This window comes from Bombina bombina, chromosome 1 (assembly GCF_027579735.1).
Source record: "Bombina bombina isolate aBomBom1 chromosome 1, aBomBom1.pri, whole genome shotgun sequence".
Classification (NCBI taxonomy): domain Eukaryota; kingdom Metazoa; phylum Chordata; class Amphibia; order Anura; family Bombinatoridae; genus Bombina; species Bombina bombina.
Window position 1 is genome coordinate 196,522,048 of NC_069499.1, and position 26,511 is coordinate 196,548,558.

At 36.1% G+C, this 26,511-nt stretch overlaps 1 protein-coding gene across 1 annotated transcript in view; it reads left to right on the plus strand.

Moving 5' to 3' along the window:
- LOC128657190 (transmembrane protein 151B) overlaps window positions 1-24,883 on the plus strand; it is a 45,940-nt gene extending 21,057 nt beyond the window's left edge. Inside the window, exon 2 of the mRNA XM_053711445.1 lies at window positions 23,450-24,883. Within this exon, the coding sequence (XP_053567420.1) occupies window positions 23,450-24,883 (1,434 nt within the window). The remainder of the gene's footprint in view (window positions 1-23,449) is intronic.
- Window positions 24,884-26,511: the final 1,628 nt, after the last annotated feature.

Sequence of the window (26,511 nt, forward strand, 5' to 3'; positions counted from 1 at the left end):
ACTATAGTTTAGTTTATTTAATTTAATTTTAGGTAATTGTAGGTAATTTATTTAATGATAGTGTAGTGTTAGGTTTAATTGTAACTTAGGTTAGGATTTATTTTACAGGTAATTTTGTAAGTATTTTAGCTAGGTAGCTATTAAATAGTTATTAACTATTTAATAGCTATTGTACCTAGTTAAAATAAATACAAAGTTGCCTGTAAATTAAAAATAAATCCTAAAATAGCTACAATATAATTATTAGTTATATTGTAGCTATCTTAGGGTTTATTTTACAGGTAAGTATTTAGTTTTAAATAGGAATAATTTAGTTAATAATAGTAAGTTTTATTTAGATTTATTAAAATAATATTTAAGTTAGGGGGGTGTTAGTGTTAGTGTTAGACTTAGGTTTAGGGGTTAATAAGTTTAATATAGGTGGCGGCGGGGTCCGGGAGCGGCGGTTTAGGGGTTAAACATTTAATTTAGTTGCGGCGTGGTCAGGGAGCGGCGGTTTAGCGGTTAATGAGTTTAATGTAGGTTTCTGCGGTGTAGTGTGGGGCAGGATAGGGGTTAATAACTTTAATATTGGTGGCGGTGGGCTCCGGGTGCGGCGGTTTATGGGTTAAACAATTTAGTTGCGGCGGGGTCTGGGATCCGCAGGATAGGGGTTAATAACTTGAATATAGGTGACGGCTGTGTAGTGGGGGGCAGGATAGGGGTTAATAGGTATAATGTAGGTGGCGGCGGGGTCCGGGAGCAGCGGTTTAGGGGTTAATAAATTTATTATAGTTGCGGCGGGGTCCAGGAGCGGCGGTTTAGGGAGTAATAACTTTATTTAGTTGTGGGGGGCTCCGGGAGCGGCGGTTTAGGGGGTAAAACAGTGTAGTTTAGTGTGGTTGCTTAGTGACAGGCTATCAAAAAAGCTGCGAAGAAGCCGATGAGCAGCAAGATCGATGACTGTCAGTTAACAACAGTCCACTGCTCATCGCTCCGTACTTGGTGCACGGCTTCTTGAGAGATTTTTTGATAACTTTGGCGAACGTATTCAGGTCCGTGGCGAGATTAGGCGAGCGTATTGGGTCGGCGAATGCAGGAAAGTAGACGGCTTCATAACTAGAGGCCATAGTGTGTAGACGCAGCTCCAATTTTTTTTTGCATATAAATGATAATAGTCTTGGTCAAGCTAATTCAAGTTTTCTGGTAAACATGTTCTTTAAAGAAACAAAAAACAAATTAACAATCAAAAACTTATCTGTCAGAGCATTTGAGTTTTCACTATGTGTACGGTACACTTTTTTCTCTTTTTAATTTCCGTTTTTATCTCTCATTATGTTACAGCTGTATCAGGTGGTGTATACATAGGTTATTTATTTCATAGGCCTTAGATTCTTGTAAATATGTCAGTGGTTTTTAAGGTACAATTCCCATGTTATCAGCATTTCTGCATTCCTGGGATTCCTGGGTTTTTATTTGTTCTTGTTTTATTAACCAAAATATTGGGAAGTCTGTGAGATGAGTGGGGTATTGGTGAGATAGAGTGTGGGGACCTAAATTTAATTGTGTATTAACGATGTGAGAGGGGAAAGTCTAGAAGTGAGGTGAGGGAAGTAGAGCGTAGCGTTGTCCCATGCCTTATATGTTTCTGTTATTATCGGGTTAAGGATATATTTTTGGTTTTTTAAAGGTCCAGCAGGGTCTAGTAAGATTATTGGAGTTGTCTATGTGATGTTCTAAAAATACCCATCTTTTATGTTTTTTGTGTATATTTCAGTGTATTATACATTGTAGGTAGATGGTATGTCTATAGTTGGCCAAATCAGTTAATCCTAGTCCTACTTGTGTCTTGGGTATGGTCATAATATTTTTGTTTATTCTGGGATGTTCTTTATTACAATTAAAATCACTAAATGCTCTCTGTAGTGTTGGGATATATTTTTCTGGTAGTGGTATTGGAATTGTTTGTAAGATGTATAAGATCCTCTGGAAAATATAAATTTTTATTAAATGTATATGTCCCAACCAGTAGCATTTTATAACTTTTAATGGTGTTATAGTGGTAAGTCACACACCAATTCCTAATATTTCATCTTTTTGGTACAGCGGTTCGATTCCCACAAGATATTTTTACAAGATTTTTATATGTTTTTATTATATTTGTAATAAGATACATGTTAAAATCATATATTTTGTTTGTTACATAATATATTTGTCTGTGAGATTGTTTACCTTAGGATTGTTAAGATACCGGTAGTAAACAATGACGCAGTGTTTTTCCTCCAATCACCAAGCAAAAAAAAGCAGAAAATAAAAAATATTTTTATCCTTGAAAAGGCTGCCAGTATATCAGCGGAACGTATGTTGGATATTTCAGGACTATAATAGGCTTGTATAACTGACAGGTTTTTCAGGCACACCATGTATTCGCTGTTTAGTAGGCTTGCTTTGTACCAGGCTGGGCTCTAGACTCGCGATTGGTTCCTTGTATACTATGATATTACCTTCTGTATACAGTCTGTATTTCTGTCCTATGTTTTTAAAATAAATATTGATTTTTAAATCCACTTTGGAGTTCCTGAGTCTCCAGGGGAGCTGTGAGGCTTTATACAAATCTAGCTCAGAAAAGTGTAAGTACTATTTCTTTTTGGTAAGGCCACATTCCCTTACAGACTTCACTATTTTGTATTTTCCTTCTTTCCTGTGAGGTGGGTGAAGATTACCACTACACTACAGTCAAGCAATTTTAGGACACTATTCCGGTCCTTTTTCTTTGAATTATCTGACATATCCTTATTTTACTTTGTATACACTCTGTTTTTATTTTTTAGTGTACACATTTAAGTACTTACCTTTGATTAGTTTTGCAAAACATGGAAAGTCCAATTAAACTTGATAATTTTCATACAATCTCTTTACTAAATGCAGATAAAATTGGGTTTAGTATCCCTTTAATATCTTCGCTAAGAAACTACCTACATGAATAAATCGTTGATTGCCAAAACTGATCCACTCAGATCAGGTCGGCTTTATCCCTGGTAGAGAGGTGAAGGATATTACCTTAAATGCTCTCCAAACGCGGGAAAAGCTTTTAATCGGGTGAATTAGGAATTCCTTAAAGCAGCTATGTCCCACATAAAAAAATTCCTTCTATACCTCTCTAACATCTAAGGTCAAGGTAAATAGATTTCTATCTGGGAAATATTCCATATACACAATAACACTCTACATGGGTGTCCCATGTCTCCAGTGTTATTTGCCATATCTATTAAAATCTTAGCTCATAAAATACGAAAGGATCTTCAGATAACCAAAATCTCTTTGGATGGCATTGAGCATAAACTGGTGATGTATGCAGATGAAATACTAATTACTCTTACTAAGGCAGAGAGTTCTTTACCCAAAACATTGCATGTTTTCAAGGAATATGGCCTTGTATCTAATGTTCAGCTAAACCTAGCCAAATCTAAGATGCTGAGCATTTCCATTGACCCAAAAATCATGGCTCAAATGGTGGTGGATTGCCCTTCCCCATTGCAAGAAACTAAAATGAAGTATCTGGGTATAGTCCTCTTACCAGATCAGCAGGAGCTGTTCATGGCCAATTAAGGTGACTGAATACACTATTGTAAGCTATATCTCTAACTAACTATAGTACTAAATATATCTCATGGCTAGGGAGGATTAGTGTAATAAAAATGAGTATCCTCCTTGGGATTCTGTATATCCTACAAACTACACCCATACCCTTGCCTCATTGATTACAATCCACCTTTTAACAGTACATAGGAAAAACAAGGAGACTATGTACTTCCCTATGTTAAAGGATCCTGATCTATTGAGGAGGCCATTGGTTTACAAAGATTATTAGAATGGTGTGTGAATGGTCCTAATAAATTATGAGTACAATTGGACTAAGCAATTTTGAAGACTGGCAATTGGCATGAATACCAGCAAAACAGAGACCAACTATAATATCAGATTACCCAATAATAAAAGGAATTCTTTATAATTTGGGACAAGATTGTTAAAACTTAATCCAATATCTATATGCAGGTTTCCCATTGACCCCACTTTGGCATAATCCATCTCTTCCCTCAGGACAGGGGATATAGAACTTAAGAGGTTTTCCAAATTGTGCAATGATGATTCTGACCTCTTTACCACCTGGCTATCCTATGCACAGTTCAGACATTTTGTTGACATGCATCCACACAAACAACATCTTTTCTACCCGCTAACAGCATTTGAAAAGCTATGCATGAAGAAAACACCCCATAACCATTTTATATCTATCCTTTTTATTAGTTGTTATTGTTGTCAGAGACAAATTAGCTCCCCACTTACACCAAATTATGGTTTAGGGAATTGGGGACTGAATTTACATTAAAGGAATGGAACACAATTTTCTTGACAGTTAAAACAGCTTCAATCTCTGCTGCCAAAGTTCAAGAAACCAATTTTACATTTTTGAAAAGGTGGTACCTCACTCCTAGTAGATTGAAAAAAAATGTATAGTTCTACCAATAGCAAATGCTGTAGGGGATGGGGAGAGGAAGGGGCTATCTCTCATATATGGCGGGGTTGTAAAAGACTAACTTCTGACCAAAATGACTCCAAACATAATAAGCAAGGTGGTAGAAACCATCATTCCTAACAATTCCAAAATGCTTCTGTTCTCATCTCTCCCCAAATTGAAACATAAAGCAAGGAAAAAGTTATTGCATAATATACTTAACAGTATTAAATTACTGATCTCTTGATACTGGAAATCTTCTACAATTCCAAAAATTACAGAATGAAAAGAACAAGTAGAATCCTTTTTACAGCTAGAGAGATACTATCATTTAAAAAATGGCACAATAGATCTATGTGAATTATGCTAGATGCATGGAAGCAAAGGAAGAATAACAACCCTCAGTAATATAGGCTTCTATCAAGCAAGCTAGGTCACCTCCCTCTTTTTTTTTCTCTCTCTCACTTGGATTATGCATCCTTCAATATGGATATTGTTTTAATTGTTTATAGCTTGCATTAATACTTAGTTTTTTATCTTTAATGTAAAATCTTATTTATTAAACTAGGTTTATTGTTGGCAAGGAAGACTTTACAGTTCCTCGTGCAATAAGATGTGCTAAAGAGAGTGTATTCACATGGACATGTATTGACAAGAATATCCTAAGTAACGGATATGGACGCTGGATCTAAAAGCTTTCTCTCCCACTTGGGAATTCATATTTGAAATGTGCTGATTGTAATATCTGTATTTAATTGTTGTCTCTCTCTTATTGTAGGCACATGTTCTATTTATGTAGAAGGACAATTATAAAAAAATAAAAACTTTGATGAACTCACTACAAGAAAAAATCTGATTCTGCACACAAAGACAGGAGCCCTAGCAGTCCCAGCAAATCCCCCACTGCAATACATAAAGCTACATCTCTTTAACACTAAACAAGTAAAGAAAATTATAAATTCAAAAAGTGAAAAATAAATAAAGGCGGTTGCATTGTACTGCAAGAAATATGATTCTGCACACTATGGGGTAGATTTATTAAGCAGCGGATGCTGCTTTCTACCACCATCGTTAACGTAAGTTAAGAAGCAGCGGTCGTAAGACAGCTGCTTCTTAATTTCTCTGCCACCTAAAAGGTCAGGATCAGGATGATTGACACCCCCTGGTAGCGGCTGATTGGCCGCCGGTGAGCAGGGGGCGGCATTGCACAAGCTACAGCGAATCATGTCCATTCGACCCTTAGTAAAACAGCACATAAAATGAGAAACAGCTGACACAGGCACATACAAATGCACTGTCCAAAAAAGTGATTAAAGATGGCTGCTATAGTCTCCCACTTACCTATATTGGGTTAAAAGTGAATTGGAGAAGCCTGTTTGGCATTTGCTACCTGATTTACTGTCCCTCACATGAATCATTTGGTAATGCTCTGCCAGGATGTACTGTACACATGAACGGTCAGTCCCCCTGTGCATCACTGCAAATGAATGAGCTGATTTGTCAAATGATCTCAGCTCCTTCCCTTTTTTCATATGTTCTCTGACCCTTTTTTGGTGCCAAAAGAAAAAAAATTTTTTTAACTAACATGAAAAATGCTGTTAGTCGCCCATTTCAGTCCCCAGTTCATTTGTCTAGTTGTTATGTGGATGAATGGGCCAGAATTCGGACAAATACATATTCGTTCCGTGACGCATGCACATGCCTATTGTTCTTTACAAACATGTTACTAAAATGTCAGAAGCTTACTACTTTGCAAAGCATGTAAGTGTTTTGGGGTTTAATGCTATAAAAAATAAATTGGTGTTTGTTATCTCCCTGTCTCTTCACCTCTAGATCTATATCAGGATATCAGTAATATGTGAATGTGTATATGGTTCCATCCACTTAGCCATCAGTTGGATATTTGGACATCGCCTAAGAACTTCCCAGTTGCCTAGCAGCTTTGAGAGGGAATGTTAACAAAACGTTATTTGTGCTGCAGTTCACTTCTACCATATTCTAAGAGGCGAAGGGAATGTTCATAGCATTTCAAAATTAATAACCTGTTTTTAATGTTACTATATGTGAATAGATTTCATTAGAAAATTATTTCAAGTGCAGAGAGTCTGTGCAGTGAATCTATTTATTTTACAGGGGTTTGTGCAATGTAACATTTAAAACAGAAAAATATAGATATGACCAGCACCAAGAATTGAATAATATACAAACTCTCAAGAAAAAAATAAGGCTCCCTTAAACCCTAAAGAAACAATGCTGCTGAGAAAAAAAGGTGACTTGAGAGCGCAGTCGTAACTGCTAAAGTATAAGAAAAGGATAGGAATCACAGTTTATAAATACTAAATAATTGCTGAGCACAACTCATATTAAATACCCTATATATCTGTCTAAAATATAATTATATAAAAGCTGCTATCATCCACTCATAAATATATATAATATCAGGTTTATAGGAGGTTAAAACCAAAATATAGCTATAAATAATATATAGAAAAATATGAAAAAGCATAGAGGCAATACGTGAATTCACTTAATACATAATGCTCTAATTAACAAGTAAGTATTTAATAAGTTAAATTAAAATAAAAGTGGATGCAAAATAATATTTTCTATGAATTCATAGAAAAATGCATATACATAATAAATACAATAAATGCAGTTACAATTTATATAACGCACTGTGCAAGAAATTAACGATAAAAAACATAAAAATGCTTTGGAGTAAAGAGTTCATTAAACTCCAAGATACACTGATGTGCCAGTTAGGAAGACTCTCCGGTCTAAATGGCGTTGATGTATAAACGATCCGCAAAATGCTCCTTGTTTGCCTATGGAGAAAACCAGATCCTCCTTACACGAAGCAGCTACAAGTGGATTATAAGGCAAATGTGTACTCACAGTTCAGAGCACCGTTAACCAATCAATACCAGCTGTATTCCACCGGAGGTTATTGCAAAAGTCTGGAATCAGCCTACAGTGTAATGCTCGTGGGATACTCCTCTATCAGACCGAACTCGGGCCAGTAACAGTCTTGTTATCTCGGCGCCGAGCCGGAATGATTGGGAATATCCCAGAGCAGAGAAAGTTAGAAAGATGAGGATGGCGGCACTCACCACAGGCAGGACAGTCCCCAGCGGCAACGGCAAAACAGTCCAAGGACAAACCACTAGAATGGTCAGGCAGGCATGGTTTGGCAACAGCAAAGCAGTCCAAGGGCACACCACTAGACTGGTCAGGCAGGCAGGATTTGGCAACAGTAAAGCAGTCCAAGGGCACACCACTAGAATGGTCAGGCAGGCAGGGTTCGGCAACAAAGAGGCAATCCAGAACAACAGGGGTTAATAAGCAGAGTAGTCAGACAGGCAGGGTTCAGCAGCAGTATATAAGTCCAGCAATTTAGAGGTTAAACAGGCAGAGTTCAGCAGCAGTATATCAATCCAGCAATTCAGGGGTATAACAGGCAGAGTAGTCAGACAGGCAGGATTCAAACACATTAAGGCAATACTGTAGTAACGATCTATCACACCCAGGAGCACACAAAGTAACACCTATACTTGGACAGTGATAGATCGTTATTGAGGGACTTACATAGGCGCAGGATTCGCGCCACAGGAATTTATCGGGACCCGACACAGCCCCTGGCAACGAGCAGGGAAGGAGACGCCGCTCCCCTAGCAACGCCTAGAGTGGCGCGGCGTGACATACAGAAATTTTAATTAAATGCAGACTCGCCGGCTCCTTGAAAAAGAGCTTGAAAAAGAATAATTTTGAAACGGGTTGCTCAGTCTCATACGCTTCCGTAGTGAAGCACACCTGTCTAAAATACCAGCTCGAATTAGGCGTGGTAATGGCTTCACAAAGCATTTCTGAGGTCTGACTTTGTGTGCTAACGAGCGGACCTTGTGATATACCCGCCGGCGAGTCTCCATTTAGTGAAGAACTCTGACCTGTGAGTACAGATTTACCTTATAATCCACTTGTATCTGCTACATTTAAGGAGGATCTGCTTTTCTCCATAGGCAAACAAGGAGGATTTTGCGGATCGTTTATCCATCAACGCCATTTAGACCAGACAGTCTTCCTAACTGGCACTATCTTGGAATTTATAGAACTCTTTACTCCAAAGCATTTTTATGTTTTTTATCGTTAATTTCTTGCACATTGCGTTATATAAATTGTAACTGCATTTATTGTATTTATTATGTATATGCATTTTTTTTATATGGATTCATAGCAAATATTATTTTGCATCCTCTTTTATTTTATTTTAACTTATTAAATAAGGTTACTTGTTAATTAGAGCATTATGTATTAAGTGAATTCACGTATTTCCTCTATGCTCTATTCTTTTTTATATTTTTCTATATATTATTTATGTCTATATTTTGGTTTTAACCTCCTATAAACCTGATATTATATATATTTATGAGTGAATGATAGCAGCTTTTATATAAGTATATTTTAGACAGATATATAGGGTATTTTTTATGAGTTGTGCTCAGCAATTATTTAGTATTTATAAACTGTGATTCCTATCCTTTTCTTATATATTATACTCAAGTCACCTTTTTTTCTAAGCAATGTAACATTTAATCCAATAATTGGCATTTTGTTGTGAAAATATTTTGCCCTAGTATTTGTTAATTCATGGTTTATTTAACACCAATAATGTACAGTTTGCGAACAAATGTGGAAAAAATATTTTTGCATTCAAACTACTTGAGCTTGATCACATAAGCGGTGCCACCCGCAAAGACGGCATCGGCAAATTTTTAGACAAATGTAGCAATCACATATACGGCGCAGCATAAAAATGCAACGCATATATTTTACCTGTCAGATGCTATTTTTACTCCCATAAACTAACATAGAACCGGCATCGCAAGTCGGTATCACATATTCAGCGCAAGGACTTACGTGGTGAAAATGGAGACATTTTACTCTATATTCACCTCGCCACACATAGGCAGGCGCAGCAAGCCTTGCACTGAGTATATGAGCACCGTAACTCCCTGGAATTCTTAACAAACACCTAATGCATGCACAATATGTACCTCTCAGCCGCCATCCCCCTACCGCAATAACTAATAAATGTATTAACCTCTAATCCGCCAACCGCAAATTGCAAAGTATCTAATTACACTATTAACCCCTAATCCGCCAACCCCCCACAACGCAATCTACCTATTAAGACTATTAACCCCTAATCCGCCAACCCTCCACATCACAATTTACCTATTAAGACTATTAACCCGTAATCTGCCAACCCGCCCTGGAAGAAGATCTTCACCGCCTGGATGAAGACTTTTCTCTGCCTGGAAGAAGATGGATGTCCAGACTTCAGGAACGGTGAGTACATTTTTTTGGAATTAGTGTTAGTTTTTTTGGGGGGTGTTTTTTTTTTTAGATTAGGGCTTTTTTTATTTTTTGATGGGCAGCAAAAGAGCTGATTGCCTTTTTAAAGGCAATGCCCATACAAATGCCCCTTTAGGGGCAATGGTAGATTTTTATTTTTTGGGGGGGTTTTACTGTTAGAAGTATACTTGTATTTTTTAATGTAAAAGAGCTGATTTCTTTACGGCAATGTCCTACAAAAGGCCCTTTTATTAGTAGTTTAGTGTTAGATTAGGGGGTGTTTTTATTTTGTGGTGTCTTTTTTGTTTTTATAGGGGTATTTTTTTTATTTTATTTTTCGAAATATGAGTTTTTTTTATGTAATGTTAGGTTTTTTTTTGTTTGTTTGTTTTTTAATCTAATGTTAGGTTTTTTATTGTACTGTAATTTAATGGCAAGTTAGGATTTTTTTAGTTTTGGTAATTTTTAATAACTTTTTTAGGGAGATAGTTTTTTTTTTTAATTTTATGTAATTGGGGTTATCTTTGGGGGTGCTATGTTAGGGGGCTTAGTGATTAGATTAATACTTTGCGTTGTGGGGGGTTTGCGGATTAGGTGTTAATAGTGTAATTAGTTAGATTGTGATGTGGGGGGTTGGCTGTTTAGGTGTTAAAAGTGTTAATAAGTTAATTAGTTTGCGTTGTGGGGGTTGGCGGTTTAGGGGTTAATAACTTTATTAGCTAGATTGCGATGTGTGAGGATGGCTGTTTAGGGATTAATAGTGTTAATAGGTAGATTGCGTTGTGGGGGGTTGGCGGGTTAGGTGTTAATACTCTTATTATTTTTGTGATGTGGGTGGATGGCAGTTTAGAGGTTATTAGGTAGATTGCAATGTTGGGTGTTGGCGGTTTAGGGGTTAATCACTTTAATTAGTAGTTGCAATGTGGAGGGATGGTGGATATAGGGGTTTAGTTTTTGTGAGGCGGGTTAGATTTTTACGGCGGTTTTAAGCTTTTTCTTGTTTTTTTACTTAGGCGCCGGCAGATCATAAACTAATGTAAGTCTCTGGCAACTCCAGAAATGTGTATCTACTCACATTTCTGTACCTCACCAGTTTATCTGATTTATGGCAGTATATGATCTGCCAGCGCCGTATCTGTGATTCACCCGATGTGCAAGTTGCGCTGAAACCAACGCCGTATATGTAATCGCACCCCTTATGTTTTGGGTTCTTTCCATCTTGAAAACATGTCATTTGTTGAATACATGCTTTGCATAAATGTCATTTCATGATGAATTTTTTAAAGGTATTCCTCAACATATATACTTGTAAGCCATGCATGATACTGGACATTATTCCACATATTTTTATATACAATTAAAGGGATATTAACTTGCTTTCAAAAGAATGTTGTTATCACTAACTTTTCATAATTATTTAAAGGGACACGAAACACTTTTTTTTTTTCTTTTATGATTCAGATAGATTATACACTTTTAAACATCTTTCCTATTTACTTCTGTTATTGATTGTGCTTCATTCTCTTGGTATCATTTATTGAAGAAGCAGTAATGAACTCTTGAGAGCTAGCTGAACATATTTGTAAGCCAATGAAAATGGACATACAAGTTCAGCCACCAATCAGCAGCTATCTCCAAGCTCCTGGGCCTATCTATGCTTTTCAACAAAGAATACCAAAAGAATGAATCCATTTAGATAATAGAAGTAAATTGGAAAATTGTTTAAAATTGTATCCTCTATCTGAATCATGAAATAAAAATTGTGAGTTTCATGTCTCTTTAATATTGTCATTTTTCCACTGATTTCCTGTATTTTCATATAGAAAATCACTTATTTTCCAAACCCCAAATATGATTCATTATTGGAGTCCTATCTGGGGGGTCTACCCAGGTAGTAACATAGTGCATGCTCACTGTAATTCACATGTGCAAGTCCAGATATGTAGGCGCTGATATCACCATACTAACTTTGTTTTACTGAGTGAAGCAGACACACTCTATTAATTGCATAGCAGGTGAGGGAGCAGTTATTGGTGAGTATTGTGCGCATGCTGAATCTTCCCTTGTAATAACAAGCATTATCATGTGGAGTGTGCTCTGCTCATAGATAATGTCTATAGTTATAAACAGTGTTGGCTGTTTAATTATAGCAAGCTAGTGCAGCTGCAGATAAATACCAACTTGCAACTTTGAGATTTATTTTAAAATGATACAAGTAACAATATAATGGCTAATACTAGTCTAAGCCATATAAATCAATGTGAAAATGCAGCTTTGATAGATTATAAGGGAATTTACTTACACCCATAAACTACACTATTAACCCCTAAACCACCATCCCCACCACATCGCAAACACTAAATAAAAGTATTAACCCCTAAACCACCACCCCCCACATTGCAAACTATCTAAATAAATTATTAACCCCTAAACCGCCACCCCCATAATGGCAACCCCATGCTCGCTGAATTTTTATATTCTTCTATGCTGTGGGGGTGCAGCCAACAAGGAGGCGATCTGTAGCGCCATTCATTTGATATAATACACCCTCACTGTGAAGCTGTGCATACTCATTAGCTTCATTCAAGCTAAATTTACATTGCTCTGCTGGAATGAAGCTACAGAGTATATGCAGCATCACAGTGAGCATGCACTATATCAAATGAACAGCGATACATCTCGCCTACTGGTATGATGCGCCTTCGCCCCATGTGTGTAGCGTACATTCCTCTAATATTGGGCTCCATTTATTAAGCAGCAAAAGCTGCTCCAGAGCCCTTGTGGGGCAGGTTCAGGCCCGGACTGGGCAATCAGACTGGCCCTGGAAATTTATATAGACACCCCCCTCCCGCTCAGCCCCACACCCCTTTCGGGCCCAGCCAAGCCCCGCCCCCCTCTGGCACAGCCAACTACACCCCCTGGCAACGCAGCAGCTGATCTTCCTACCAACCCCTAACAGTGGTGCTACACTGCTACTAACCTACTTGAGCTCCGTGTGCTCGTGCTCCCAGTGTGCCAGCCCATGTGGCCTTCAGCTCCTCTCTCCTTGTCATGATATCCCCCCCCAATCCCTGCATTGCTATTAGAGCAGAGCAGCCGCCACACTATGCGAGCTCGAATAGCACTGTGAGAAGGGGGGGCAACAAGCTCACTGTGCTCCCTCAGCTGCTCACTATCTGGCAATAACTGGGCGGCCCACCAGGATTTTTCCCGGTATCCCAGCAGGCCAATCCGGCCCTGGGCAGGTTTGCATATGCGAGCCTGGTTCCCGCAATGTAAGTTAGTCCACTGTTTCTTACACTCTATGCCACCTCTGAGATGGTGAGGGGAAATCATAGAGAGCTTGCTTGCTCTCGTGCAATTGGTCGTGTGAGAGAAGGGGCAGGCTTTACACACTAACTTGAGCATGTAATGATACATAAGGCAGCGTATCCTGTTTGTCCGATGCCCTATGTAGCGAAGGTGATCAGACAACTTCTGAAGTTGAGAAGCTTGTCCACTCGCTGCTTTGTACATGGGGGCCATTGTGCATACAGTGCTTAGTGACATTCTGAGTATTCACCACATTTAAAGAGTATTTTCTGTGGATCCCTTTCACTACATAGTTTTAAAAAACAAGTTGTATAATATAATCTATAACCATACACCATGTGTGGGGACAGAATGTTATGTTTATTTTTTTACAAGATGTTACTGCACTGGAGACTTTGTTTGACACAATATAAGCTTAGTCAGATGGCATCTTAAAAATGCAAGCTGGGAAGCTATATTTGTTACACCATGCTTCAACTTCTCAGTTTGTCACCTGAGGGTACACAATTTGTTTTTGTAAGTGTAAGCAAAGCTATTGAGCACTTCACTTTACATGTTTGTATCTGGGTTAATTTGTTATGGAAATCTATTCACTTCTGATAATAATTATTTATGTAAGCAAAATGAGTAGATGGTAAGAAATTCTTTACAATAAAACAATGTCTTACAGTAATAGTCTTGACCCCTTCGCTACCAGGAATTTCAGAGAAAAACTTGCCCATAGTGCTAGAGAATACTAATATTTTTGCTTTCCCTATGTGTAAAAAAAAAATAGAGCCTCAGTTTTTATAATATATATATATATATATATATATATATATATATATATATATATATATATATATATATATATATATATATATATTTAGTAATTTTTAATATTCATTATTTTAAACCATAACAAATTAAGTAATTTTAACACAATAATTAAAAATATATACATTTGCTGTCCATTTGGCAGTGTATAGGTATTCATTTAACATTTACTCACTATCTTTCACTACTCGCCACAGTGCAATTTCTACTCGCCAATTCTTACTGAATTATTTACACACAACTACTGCAGTCATAAGAAAAATGTTTGAAAAAGCTTTTCTGGGATCCCCTTTGTTCAGAAACAGCAGACAAGCATAGCTTTGACATTGTTTTTTAGCAATTAGAAGGCCACTAATTGCAGCTGCACACAACACTTCTAAATTTCTCAACAGGGATGGGGTTAATCAGTTAGCTTGTAAGGTTAATATTTGCTGTAATGTAGGGATTACCCTCTCACCTGACACTTCACACCCCTGTTCCCTCCAAAAACAGCTCTCTCCCCACTATCTTAAGTACTGACACTCTGCAGCTTAGGTCTTTATATATATATATATATATATATATATATATATATATATATATATATATATATATATATATATATATTGTATATACTGTATATGTAATTATTTATTTTTACATTTCTGTAATGTAGAAATCCCTCCCAACTCTCTGATCCCTTTCACTATTCCCTGCCATGTTTTTTTTTCTGGCAGACAGTCTGCCAGTAGCAAGTGATTACTTTTTTATAATATATATATACCCACCTCTACCTACCCTAATATATCCTAAAAATTCTCACTGTTAACCTCATTTATGAATAATAAAGAATTTGTACCTGGCCTAAACATCCCAATTAGATCCATTAAGATTTGGAAGAGGATACTACTGGTATCTCACTTGGGGAATGAAAACCCATTACAAAATAGAATGAGCTAGTTGACAATGACTTTCTGTTTTTTCAGAATTTGTTCTTATACCACCAATGTTACGCATACTTAACATCTCACCCACAGAATATACATTTCTCTAACAGCTTTTGAAGCCTTATGCCGTAAATCTTCTCCTACGAGACCATACCATATCCCTACTTTACTCTACTGAAACAACCCGGAATAGGGGTATTTTGATAGGGCTATTAGATTAGGTGTAATTAGTTTAAATATCTTGTCATTTGTTTTTTTATTTTGTGTAATTTAGTGTTTGTTTGTTTTTGTAATTTAGGTTTTTGTATTTCATTTAGTTAATTGTATTTAATTTAGATAATTTATTTAATTGTAGTGTAAGGTTAGGTGTTAGTGTAACTCAGGTTAGGTTTTATTTTACAGGTAAATCTGTATTTATTTTAGCTAGGTAGTTAGTAAATAGTTAATAACTATTTAGTAACTATTCTACCTAGTTAAAATAAATACAAACTTGCCTGTAAAATAAAAATAAACCCTAAGATAGATACAATGTAACTATTAGTTATATTGTAGCTAGCTTAGGGTTTATTTTATAGGTAAGTATTTAGTTTTAAATAGGAATTAATTAGTTAATGATAGGATTTTTTATTTAGATTTTAATTATATTTAAATTTAGGGGGTGTTAGGGTTAGGGTAAGACTTAGGTTTAGGGGTTAATAAATGTAATATAGTGGCGGCGACGTTGGGGATGGCAGACTAGGGGTTAATTAATGTAGGTAGGTGGCGGCAATGTCCGGAGCGGCAGATTAGAGGTTAATAAGTATAATGTAGGTGGCGGCGATGTCGGGAGCAGCAGATTAGGGGTTAATAAGTATAATGTAGGTGTCGGCGATCTCGGGGGCAGCAGATTAGGGGTTAATAAGTGTAAGATTAGGGGTGTTTAGACTCGGGGTTCATGTTAGGGTGTTAGGTGTAAACATAAATTTAGTTTCCCCATAAGAATCAATGGGGCTGTGTTACGGAGCTTTATGATGCTTTATTGCAGGTGTTAGGCTTTTTTTCAGCCGGCTCTCCCCATTGATGTCTATGGGCAAATCGTGCACGAGCATGTTACACCAGCTCACCGCTGACTTAAGCAGCGCTGGTATTGGAGTGCGGTATGGAGCTCAATTTTGCTTTTTAACGCCGGGTTTAGTAAAACCTGTAAATACCAGCGCTGTAGGTAAGTGAGCGGTGACAATAACGTGCAATTTAGCACCGCACCCCTCTTTCCGCAAAACTCGTAATCTAGCCGAAAGATTGTACTTCCAAAAAAAGAATTGTATTTGAACATTTAGATTTGTATTCATATGTCACTATTTATGTACAATGATAAAAAAAATCACACACGCTTGCTTTTTTGACAGCAATCTTATTCCATACTCAGACAGGTACATTTGAAGCGACATTTCAGGCTCATTTGCCCTTAATCATGCTTAAATGTTTACATCTGTTTGTCCAATTTATACCCTTGTTAACCCTTTATTTGCAACACTATTAAAACTTTTTTTTAAACCAGATAATACACCATCTAGTGGTTAAAAACAAGACTACATTATACAGATATTACTCCTTATATAAACATAAATACTATATTATTTACTTGCAGCTCTATTATTTATTTCATGTTTATTAATGCTATAATACTAATCTCCTAAAATAAATTCATTACAATACACATATATACAAAAGAAAAAACACAACTGCTTAGAGGCCTATTATAAAAAGACCCCTTGGGTTCAATTTTCTCTAATTTGTGTATCCAATAGGCCTCCTTCTGTTTATGTAGAATTTCTCTATCCCCTCTTCTTCTCAATACTTCCACAATGTCTATTATTTGCCATCTCAACTGACTAATATTGTGGTCTGTTTTATAAAATGTCCAGAGATAGGTGCATTTATATCTCTACTTCTAATATCAGATTTATGTTGGGTGAGTCTTTCTCTAATTTGTCTTGTCGTTTCCCCTACATACAACTTGGTACATGGACATTTTAACAAATAAACCACATAAGTGAATTCACATGTATATTATTTCTTCATTTTAATTTTTTGACCTGTCCTGGGGTGAACACACTCTTTGCCCTTTATTATAGCATTACAACTTAAACAGCTCAAACATGGGTAGCACCCCATGTTTTTCTCAGTAATAAATCCCCTATTTTGTTTTTTTTTGGGACCCCACATCTGTCTTAACTACTAAATCCTTTAAACTTGGTACCCTGCTATAAGCCATTATTGGGGGACTTTGCAAAGATTCAATGTAAACATTACACTTACTCAATATGTGCCAATGTTAGTTAATTATACCTTTAACCTCCTTGCTATATGGACTATATTGTGATACAAAAACTTGTCTTTCTGAAAATTGTTTTAGCTTTTTTACCTGTTTGTTGGTATCCAAATTCTGTACATATTTTATTTATTTATCTATTAATTCTTTTGAATATCCCCTTTCTATAAACCTCTGATCCATTTCTTTTAAAAATTCTGAAAAATTTTTTTTACTTGTTACAATTCTTTATACTCTGAGTAATTGACTTCTTGGTAAAGAATCCTTTTATTCTGTATTATGAAAGCTATCATATTTCAGAAGGTTATTTCTATCTCTTTCTTTTTTATAAATGTCCAAGGACAATTTTTCTCCATCGTTTTCTTCACTATAGGTCAAAGTGAATTACAATCTGTTTACTGATGTATTTAATTGTTCCACAAACATTTCTAAAGAGGTCACATCGCCCCACCATATGCCAAAGATATTATCTATGAAATGCAACCAGGTGGCGCCATATTCTCAAAAAAGTTCATTTTCATAGACATATTTTTCTTTAAAAAAAAAAAAAAATCATATATAAATTGGCAACATTTGGCCCCATTGCAGTTCCTTTCTTTTGGACATACCATGGAACAAAAAGTAATTCCAAAATAATATCAATCTAAGCAAATCCTTCAAAAAACTAAGTTGTACTGCAGTAAATGTTGTACCCCTTTTTAACATTTCCATTACTTCTCAATACCACTTTCATGCTTTATAGATGTATAAAGACTTTTCACATCAAGAGTATATAACATAAATTTACTTTTAGGTAATTCTGTGTTATTATGTCAATTGTGCTATAAAGTCACCTGTATCTTTAATGTATGATGTCATTATTTTCTACCAATGGTTGTAAAACCTTGTCTAAAAGAACATCCGCAATAGCATATACTGCTACTATGGGGCGTCCATGTGGATTACCCATGTCTTTGTGAATTTTTGTGACTGTGTAAAATATTGGGACCCTGGGGTATATATGTAAAAAAAAACACTTCTAGTGAACCAATGAATTGCTGCTCTTGAGCCTTCATAGGTATGCTTTTCAAGTAAGGATACCAAGAGAATGACACAAATTAAGCAGAAAGAAAACATTTGGGGTTTATGTCTCTTTAACCAAAAAAATTCTTTAAAAAAATAAAAATAAATTGTGTTTATTAAGTCCTATCAAGTTTTTAAAATTAAAAATATTAATTAGTACAAGCTGTTTAAATTAAATTTATTAATTCATTTTTGTTTACAATCAATACCGTAGATATTCATTGAACAAACTTAAAGGTACAGTCTACACCAGAATGTTTATTGTTTAAAAAGATAATCTATTTATTACCCATTCCCCAGTTTTGCACAACCAACACTGTTATATTAATCACATTTTAACCTCTGTGATTACTAGAGAATACAAAACTTATACAGTGCTACAATCTAAAAGTTAACTAAGCCTCTCTCCTACCGCCCTCCCAAGACGGTCAAAATAAAACAAAAACTAATACCATAAATGAGAGGGCGCTACTAGCTAAGGTAACCAACACACTTAATCAGTAATTCTAGCAATATATTAGGCGAAGAGTCAAACATACAGTATAAAATGAATCAAACATACAGTATAAAATATTTTTACTTCAAAAATAAGAGCATATTATAAGGGACGTCTCCCTGTTTAATAACACAATGAAATATAAAAGACAATGAAAAATGCACAAAAGTGAAATAATAAATATATATTCTAGCTGGAATACCACCCTAAAAGTTATTATCAGAAAAAAGGATAAAAATAGATAAAGAGAAAAAGAGAAAAATAAAAATATGCTAGCAATGTGTTTGCACAATTAACACCAAATGTTCATCGCTTGAGACAAAAATGTCCAATAGGATCCGGTCTGATTTGTAGAATTGCTATGCAATATGAATTAATGGTTATCCATATAATGTATCTGGCCAGATCCTCGGCAAAACATACATAGATACAATGTCCAAACCGGGGCGCTTTGAAACGCCTTTGATGTATTGAGGATTTGAACAGTAACTTTGTTTCTGTGTCAGAAGGAAAGTCAGGTGTCAAACAATCAGTGATATAAGCAAAATTAATCTCCATGCTGTCAGAAAACTGAACCACCTCTTGATATTGTATATGCACTGCTCACCTTAAGACCGAGACATATGACTTTTACTCACACCATTTCAGAGCAGCTGTGGTTCGTTCTGAACCTCCACTGTAGCCGATTATATTCACACTGTGGTCAGCGTCTCACTGGGATTCATGCTACTTCTTGCAGCTGCTAAAACCAACAGGATCCCGGCAAGGAAAGAAGAGAACGAGCTTGTGAACACCCGCTCTTAGCGTTTGACACGCGCGGGTAAAATACTAGGTACCTAGATTCTATTTGTTCTTTGCAGGACAAGCAATTTCTTACTTCCTACGAGTTTCACCCATGTATTAGGGCTTTCTCAAGATGACAGTTGCTCCCGGAACACTGTTTAAAAATCTGCTGCTTCAATTTCATTGGGTGATTTTTTTCTTTGCCAATTAGCTCTTAAGGTGGATATTTAAGGTGGTATATATTTTAACTCTTGTGAGCTTCCATCGGCTTTCCACATAAGTAGCAATGGGAACTGGATATTCCTAAAACCTTTTTAGATGCTTGATGCGATACCTCGTGCTCTTCAAACGGTACATAGACGACATCCTAATTGTGTGGAGAGGCTCTGAGGAAAATCTGAAGCTCTTTTTTCAAGCAATGAACACCAATGATAGAGACTTCCACTTTACTTACGAATATAGCAAAATATCTATCTCATTTCTAGATTTAGAAATATTTGTAGATGAAGGTAACCTTGCCACTAGAACTTTTTTTAAGCAAGTAGATTGCAATGGTTATGTACACAAGAAAAGTTGCCATCATGAAAGATGGAAAGGGAACATACCTACAGGACAGTTTCTAGGAATTAGAAAGAATTGTTCCAGATATATTGACTTTAAGACACAGATCAATGTCTTAAAACAAAGATTTCATGATAGAGGCTATTCAGAACAGGAACTAGAAGGAGCCAATCAATTCTGCCATGACAGAAAGGAGTTCCCTTTTACAATATAAAGACAAAGGCATACCAACTATCACTGCTGATAATAATGAATATGATGTAGCCCTTATTACAGACTATAGTGAAAACTATCAAATAATAAGGAAAATAGTCAATAGGCATTGGCACATAATCAAAAAGGACCCCATAATAGGAGACTGGTTAGCCTATAAACCTAAGATCATATTTAGGAAAGCAAAAAACTTAAAACAAATCTTGGCACCTAGTGAATTAAAGAAAGAAAGTACAAGTATGGTAGATAAAGATCTAAAGGGACATCATCTTAAAGGTTTCTTCCCTTGTCATTTATGCAGGGCCTGCAGATATAGTAGCAAAAGCAGCTTTATTCACATAGCAGGGACATGAGAGGATTTCAACATTAAAGATATCATCAGATGTTCACAAAAAGGGGTTGTATATCTCATAAAATGCTCATGTAACCTAATTTATATTGGTGAAACCACCAGAATGCTACGTGACAGGATCAGAGAACACCTCTGCAATATTGAAAAGGGTAATCTTGACACTCACCTATATAAACACTTTAGGGAGATTCACAAAAATAATTTACAACATTTCAAATTCAGGGGTATATGTATAGTCAGAGGAGATTGGAGAGGGGGTAATTTTGAGGGTAAGCTCCTTAAGAAGGAATCTGAGCTAATATATAAATTGGATACCCTCTACCCAAGAGGTTTAAACTCTGAGATAGATCTGTCTCCCTTCTTAGGAGTATAGATTTCTATAATATCATGATTAGGTTATATCTGGTGAATAAACATAGAGCTATATTCTAGTCAAATTACTCCCAAGAATAATACCGTCTTTTATATACAACTTTGATCACATTAAATGAGCATATTTTTATAAAAAAAAAGTTATATGATTCATATGTGAAAATAGGTTATCCCTGTCGAAAAATAAAATCATTTTTTTAGTCTTATTTGCAAACACTGTTTCACTCCAGAGAATGTTATTGTCATATATACAATTCTAGATTAGAGGAACATTAGAGGAACGGTATTGCCATGTATACCATTCTGTTTAGTTTAGAGGAATATAACTCTTCACAAAGGGCTATATGAAACCACATATTAAACTCACGCAACTCTTGTTATCTATACTATTATTGTATGAAATTTAAGAACTAGTTATATGTGTTATCACACATGTAACACTGTGTGACTTGGTTTTGAAAATTGCTAAGATATTAAGATAATCGATTTTGGTTTTAAAATAGCGAGCTAACCTCAAATTTATTTTAGAATTTATTTCAGAATTGTCTGGTATTATTTAAAATCTAATTGATAGATCTATGTCTGTGGAATACCATCCTTTGGAATTCACCACCCTAATTAAGTTTTCTGCCACTTTAGTTTTTGAGAAATGTTTTACATATGTCTATTTTTTCATATTTAGGATAGTGTTGAATTTGTAGAAATTAAACTTATAAGTATCGCATCAAGCATCTAAAAAGGTTTTAGGAATATCCAGTTCCCATTGCTACTTATGTGGAAAGCCGATGGAAGCTCACAGGAGTTAAAATATATATCACCTTAAATATCCACCTTAAGACCTAATTGGCAAAGAAAAAATCACCCAATGAAATTGAAGCAGCAGATTTTTAAACAGTGTTCCGGGAGCAACTGTCATCTTGAGAAAGCCCTAATACACGGGTGAAATGCGTAGAAAGTAAGAAGTTGCTTGTCCTGCAAAGAACAAATAGAATCTAGGTACCTAGTATTTTACCCACGCGTGTCATACGCTAAGAGCGGGTGTTCACAAGCTTGTTCTCTTCTTTCCTTGCCGGGATCCTGTTGGTTTTAGCAGACGCAAGAAGTAGCATGAATCCCAGCTGACCGCAGTGTGAATATAATCGGCTACAGTAAAGGTTCAGAACGAACCACAGCTGCTCTCAAACGGTGTGAGTAAAAGTCATATGTCTCGGTCTTAAGGTGAGCAGTGCATATACAATATCAAGAGGTGGTTTAGTTTGCTGACAGCTTGGAGATTAATTTTGCTTATATCACTGATTGTTTGACACCTGACTTTCCTTCTGACACAGAAACAAAGTTACTGTTCAAATCCTCGACACATCAAAGGCGTTTCAAAGCCCCCCGGTTTGGACATTGTATCTATGTATGTTTTGCCGAGGGTCTGGCCAGATACATTATATGGATAACCATCAATTCATATTGCATAGCAATTCTACAAATTGGACATTTTTGTCTCAAGCGATGAATATTTGGTGTTAATTGTGCAAACACATTGCTAGCATATTTTTATTTTTATTTTTCTCTTTTTCTCTTTATCTATTTTTATCCTTTTTTCTGATAATAACTTTTATTGTGGTATTCCAGCTAGAATATATATTTATTATTTTTTATCTTTCACTTTTGTGCATTTTTCATTGTCTTTTATATTTCATTGTGTTATAAAACAGGGAGACGTCCTTTATATTATGCTCTTATTTTAACCTCTGTGATTACCTTGTATCTAAGCCTCTGCAGACTGCCCCCTTATCTCAGTACTTTTGACAGACTTGCATTTTAGCAAATCAGTGATGACTCTTAAATAACTCCACAAGAGTAAGCACAATGTTATCTATTTGACATACATGAACTATCACCATCTCACTGTCAAAAACTGTCAAATAAGAGGCGGTTCAACAGCTTAAAAATCAGTTTATCAGCTGACCTTTCAACAAAAAAACAAAGCAAATTTGATGATAAAAATAAATTGGAAAGTTGTTTTAAACTTTCATGATTCAGATCGAACATGTGATTTTATTTTGCCTAGACTGACCCTTTGAGGGGACAACCCCAAAGGAATATTGGCTGATGGGGCAAGCCTCTACAGGAGAAAAAGTTCCTTTTAATGTATAATTTTGTAACTTTTTATAGCAGCAACAATGTTGTAGACCATTTGGCAGGAGATCTGTTACCTCAAATGTATAATAGTTTAATTGTTCTTTAAAAAAAAAAGAAACTAACCATAGGGCTTGTTCATAATCCATCGTGCTCGTAGCAACAGCAAATTCTTGTTGTAACTTTTAATATATTTTGAATATATTGCTTACACAGTTTATTGCTACTAAATAATCTTTTCACCTGCTTCTTTCCTATCTTCTTATAGCAAAGACCAGAGAAACAGTCCCTGAGTACGTCTATGTGTCGGGAGTCACACTGGAAATGCCTCCTTCTCTCCATTCTCATGTTTGTATGTCTGGGTGCAGTGACTTGGTGCCAAGTAACCAGCGTGACCAAGCTCAGCTTCGACAGTTCTCTTAAGGGTAGGTCCATGATCTACCATGGTAGTCCTTGCTCAGATGGTTATGTCTACATCCCCTTGGCTTTCCTTGCTATGCTTTATGTGGTCTACCTTGTAGAATGCTGGCATTTTCATTCAAAAAATGAACTACAGAATAAAGCAGATGTTACCAGTGTTCACGACCAGATACAGCGTATGCGGCAAGCTACACCTTGTATCTGGTGGAAGGCTATCAGCTACCACTTTGTTAGGCGTACTAGACAAGTCACTCGCTACCGACATGGTGATGCTTATACCACTACTCAGGTCTACCATGAACGGGTAAACACTCATGTGGCTGAAGCAGAGTTTGAATACTCCCATTGTGGTATAACGGACATCTCCAAAGATTTATTGGACTTGGAACGTCATCCAGCAACAAAATTGAAATTCACCAAGTGCTTCAGCTTTGCCAACCTAGAGTCTGAAAATTCCTATCTTACTCAGCGTGCCCGATTCTTTACAGAGATTGAGGGACTGGATGACTATATGGAAGCTAGGGAAGGAATGCAGCTGAAAAATGTGGACTTTAAGGAATTAGTAATTGCCTATGTGGATCTAGAACGACTTCCATGGTTTGTTTCACATTATGCTTTCTGGGCAGCAGCAGTACTCATGCTTTCTTGGCCACTGAGAGTTTTTATAGAATATAGAACTGCTCATGTGCATTACCACATTGAAAAACTTTTGGGATTAGACTACCAGGCACCTACAACTGAAGAGGAACCTATATACAGATTCAGAATGCCAAGAGTCAGCACCTTTGACAGTACAGAGCTGGAATGGCACATCTGTACAAACAGACAGTTAATTCCAAGTTATTCTGAGGCAGTGATGATGGATCTCACAGACACATCACTGTGTAATGGCTACTCTTCTTGTGGATACAATGGTGTTTTGCGTACATGTGAAGGTTGCAACAGGACCTCCAGTAATTCTTCCATTTTTTCCCGCCATGCTATGCATAGCTGCAGTGCGGGCCCATCTCACCTCTCTCTCAGCACCAGTCGCTTCTCACTCTGCCAGCTGCATGGATCCCACAGGACAGGGCTCTGGCGCAGCCGCAGTAGTAGTTTGGCAGAAAGAGGTTGCCAGGATGAAAGATGCTGCTCCTATTCTAGCCAGCTGGCAATCAATGAAAATCCACCAACTTACCATGATGCCCGCTTCTTTCCAGTGCTCATAGTCCACCGTCAGGAGGGTTGCCGTAGCAGAAATTTTTGTATCCACCGTTCTTCATGCATGGAGACATCATTGTGAGGGTATATCACAGTGGTTAATGGTGCAGTCACATTTATCAACTCTCTCAACATGGAAGATGCTCAGAATTGTTATTCAATTGAGCTTAAAAAGGCTTCATAGAATAACGTGAATTGGACATGTTTTTCTCCATGGAGGGAAGCATTTTCTTAATGTTATATTAGTATGGCATTAAAACAGTAATAATTTATTACTACTAGTGCATCTTTTAAGACTACCGCATTATCATGTCTCTGAAAGGACTTTCACATAATCAGTGAAAGTAAGCAAATCATCTCATCCATACATGGTGCCTGAACCTCAAAATGAATATGCTGCACAACTGTGTAACTTAGTTATAGAATACATGTGCATCACGTTTCTTCCAGAATAATTAGATTTTGCCACAAAGTACATGTATGTTATATTTTGCCTTATTCAGTTGCAGTTATTGAATTTTAACATTTCAATTTACAGTGGGAAAATGAACTATCTTTGCCATTCAATTGCCTAGATTTGCATGAATTTTTATCACAATATGCCGACGTCATGAGGTAGTATCTATAATATATATATCATTGTGAATTGATGCATTCTGCACATGAAACATCAATCAGCTACTGTAGATTATACTGTTTATTAATGTATATTACTTTTACTTAGGATTTAAAGTAAACAAATATTTATAAAATAAACAAAACCATATAAAGATGTTTTGTGATAAGTTATGGTATCCTTCAGGAGAGGAACATTTTAATTGTAATAAATTTGTGTTGATTGGTTAATAAAGCTCATTATATAGTCATATGCTGCTTTAATATAAATATTTCTAAAATACAGTGAATTTTTCCAGGGTTCAGAATATTTCCTTTTATATGCAACTGACTTGCAAAGATGTTATCAGCAATTAAATCATTGTGTTTCCACACAATATTTAAAATAAATTAATACAGAAATAAAGACATATTTTGTATATTTGTAATGGAATTACTTAAGCAACTTCAACTGAATAAGGCTCCATCTCATCCTAAACATTTTTAATGGTGAACTTTTAACATGTGGGACCATTAATGAAAAAATATATTTGGTCGCTATGCACATTCAATATTGTGTAACAGGAAGGCAGAAATACTAACTAAATTAGTTTTAAAGTGAGTGACTCAGCATAGAGGGCAGTTTAAAGTATTCCATATATTTATCTAATTTATCTAAAAAAAAAATTAGATTAGCTACATTTTATAAACCTTTCATGAACTAACCTTTAATTTAGCTGACAACATTCTCCAAGTTATAGACCAAGGGCTAGAAATTATTCAAGTTATGAAGCCAACATGCAAACATCTAGCGATTTTCTCACATTGTCTCCATGTTAGTAACCTTAGTCACAGAGCTCCATATATGGCCCACAAAATAATATCACTTACTGGCAGCGTTTATGATCCCATCCACTATAAAACTGGTACCTATATAGGTGGTATTACTATAGCAAAACCCTAACCATAACTGATGTGATGTTCCCAACCACCTCATGGGGCAGATCAGCTTTTATGTGGAGGGAGGTTAAAGTTAAGATAAGTGATGTGGTGGTTGCAGTAAGGGTTAATTGCAGAAGGGTGCATGAGGTGAGAGTTTTAGGACAGCTTAAAGAA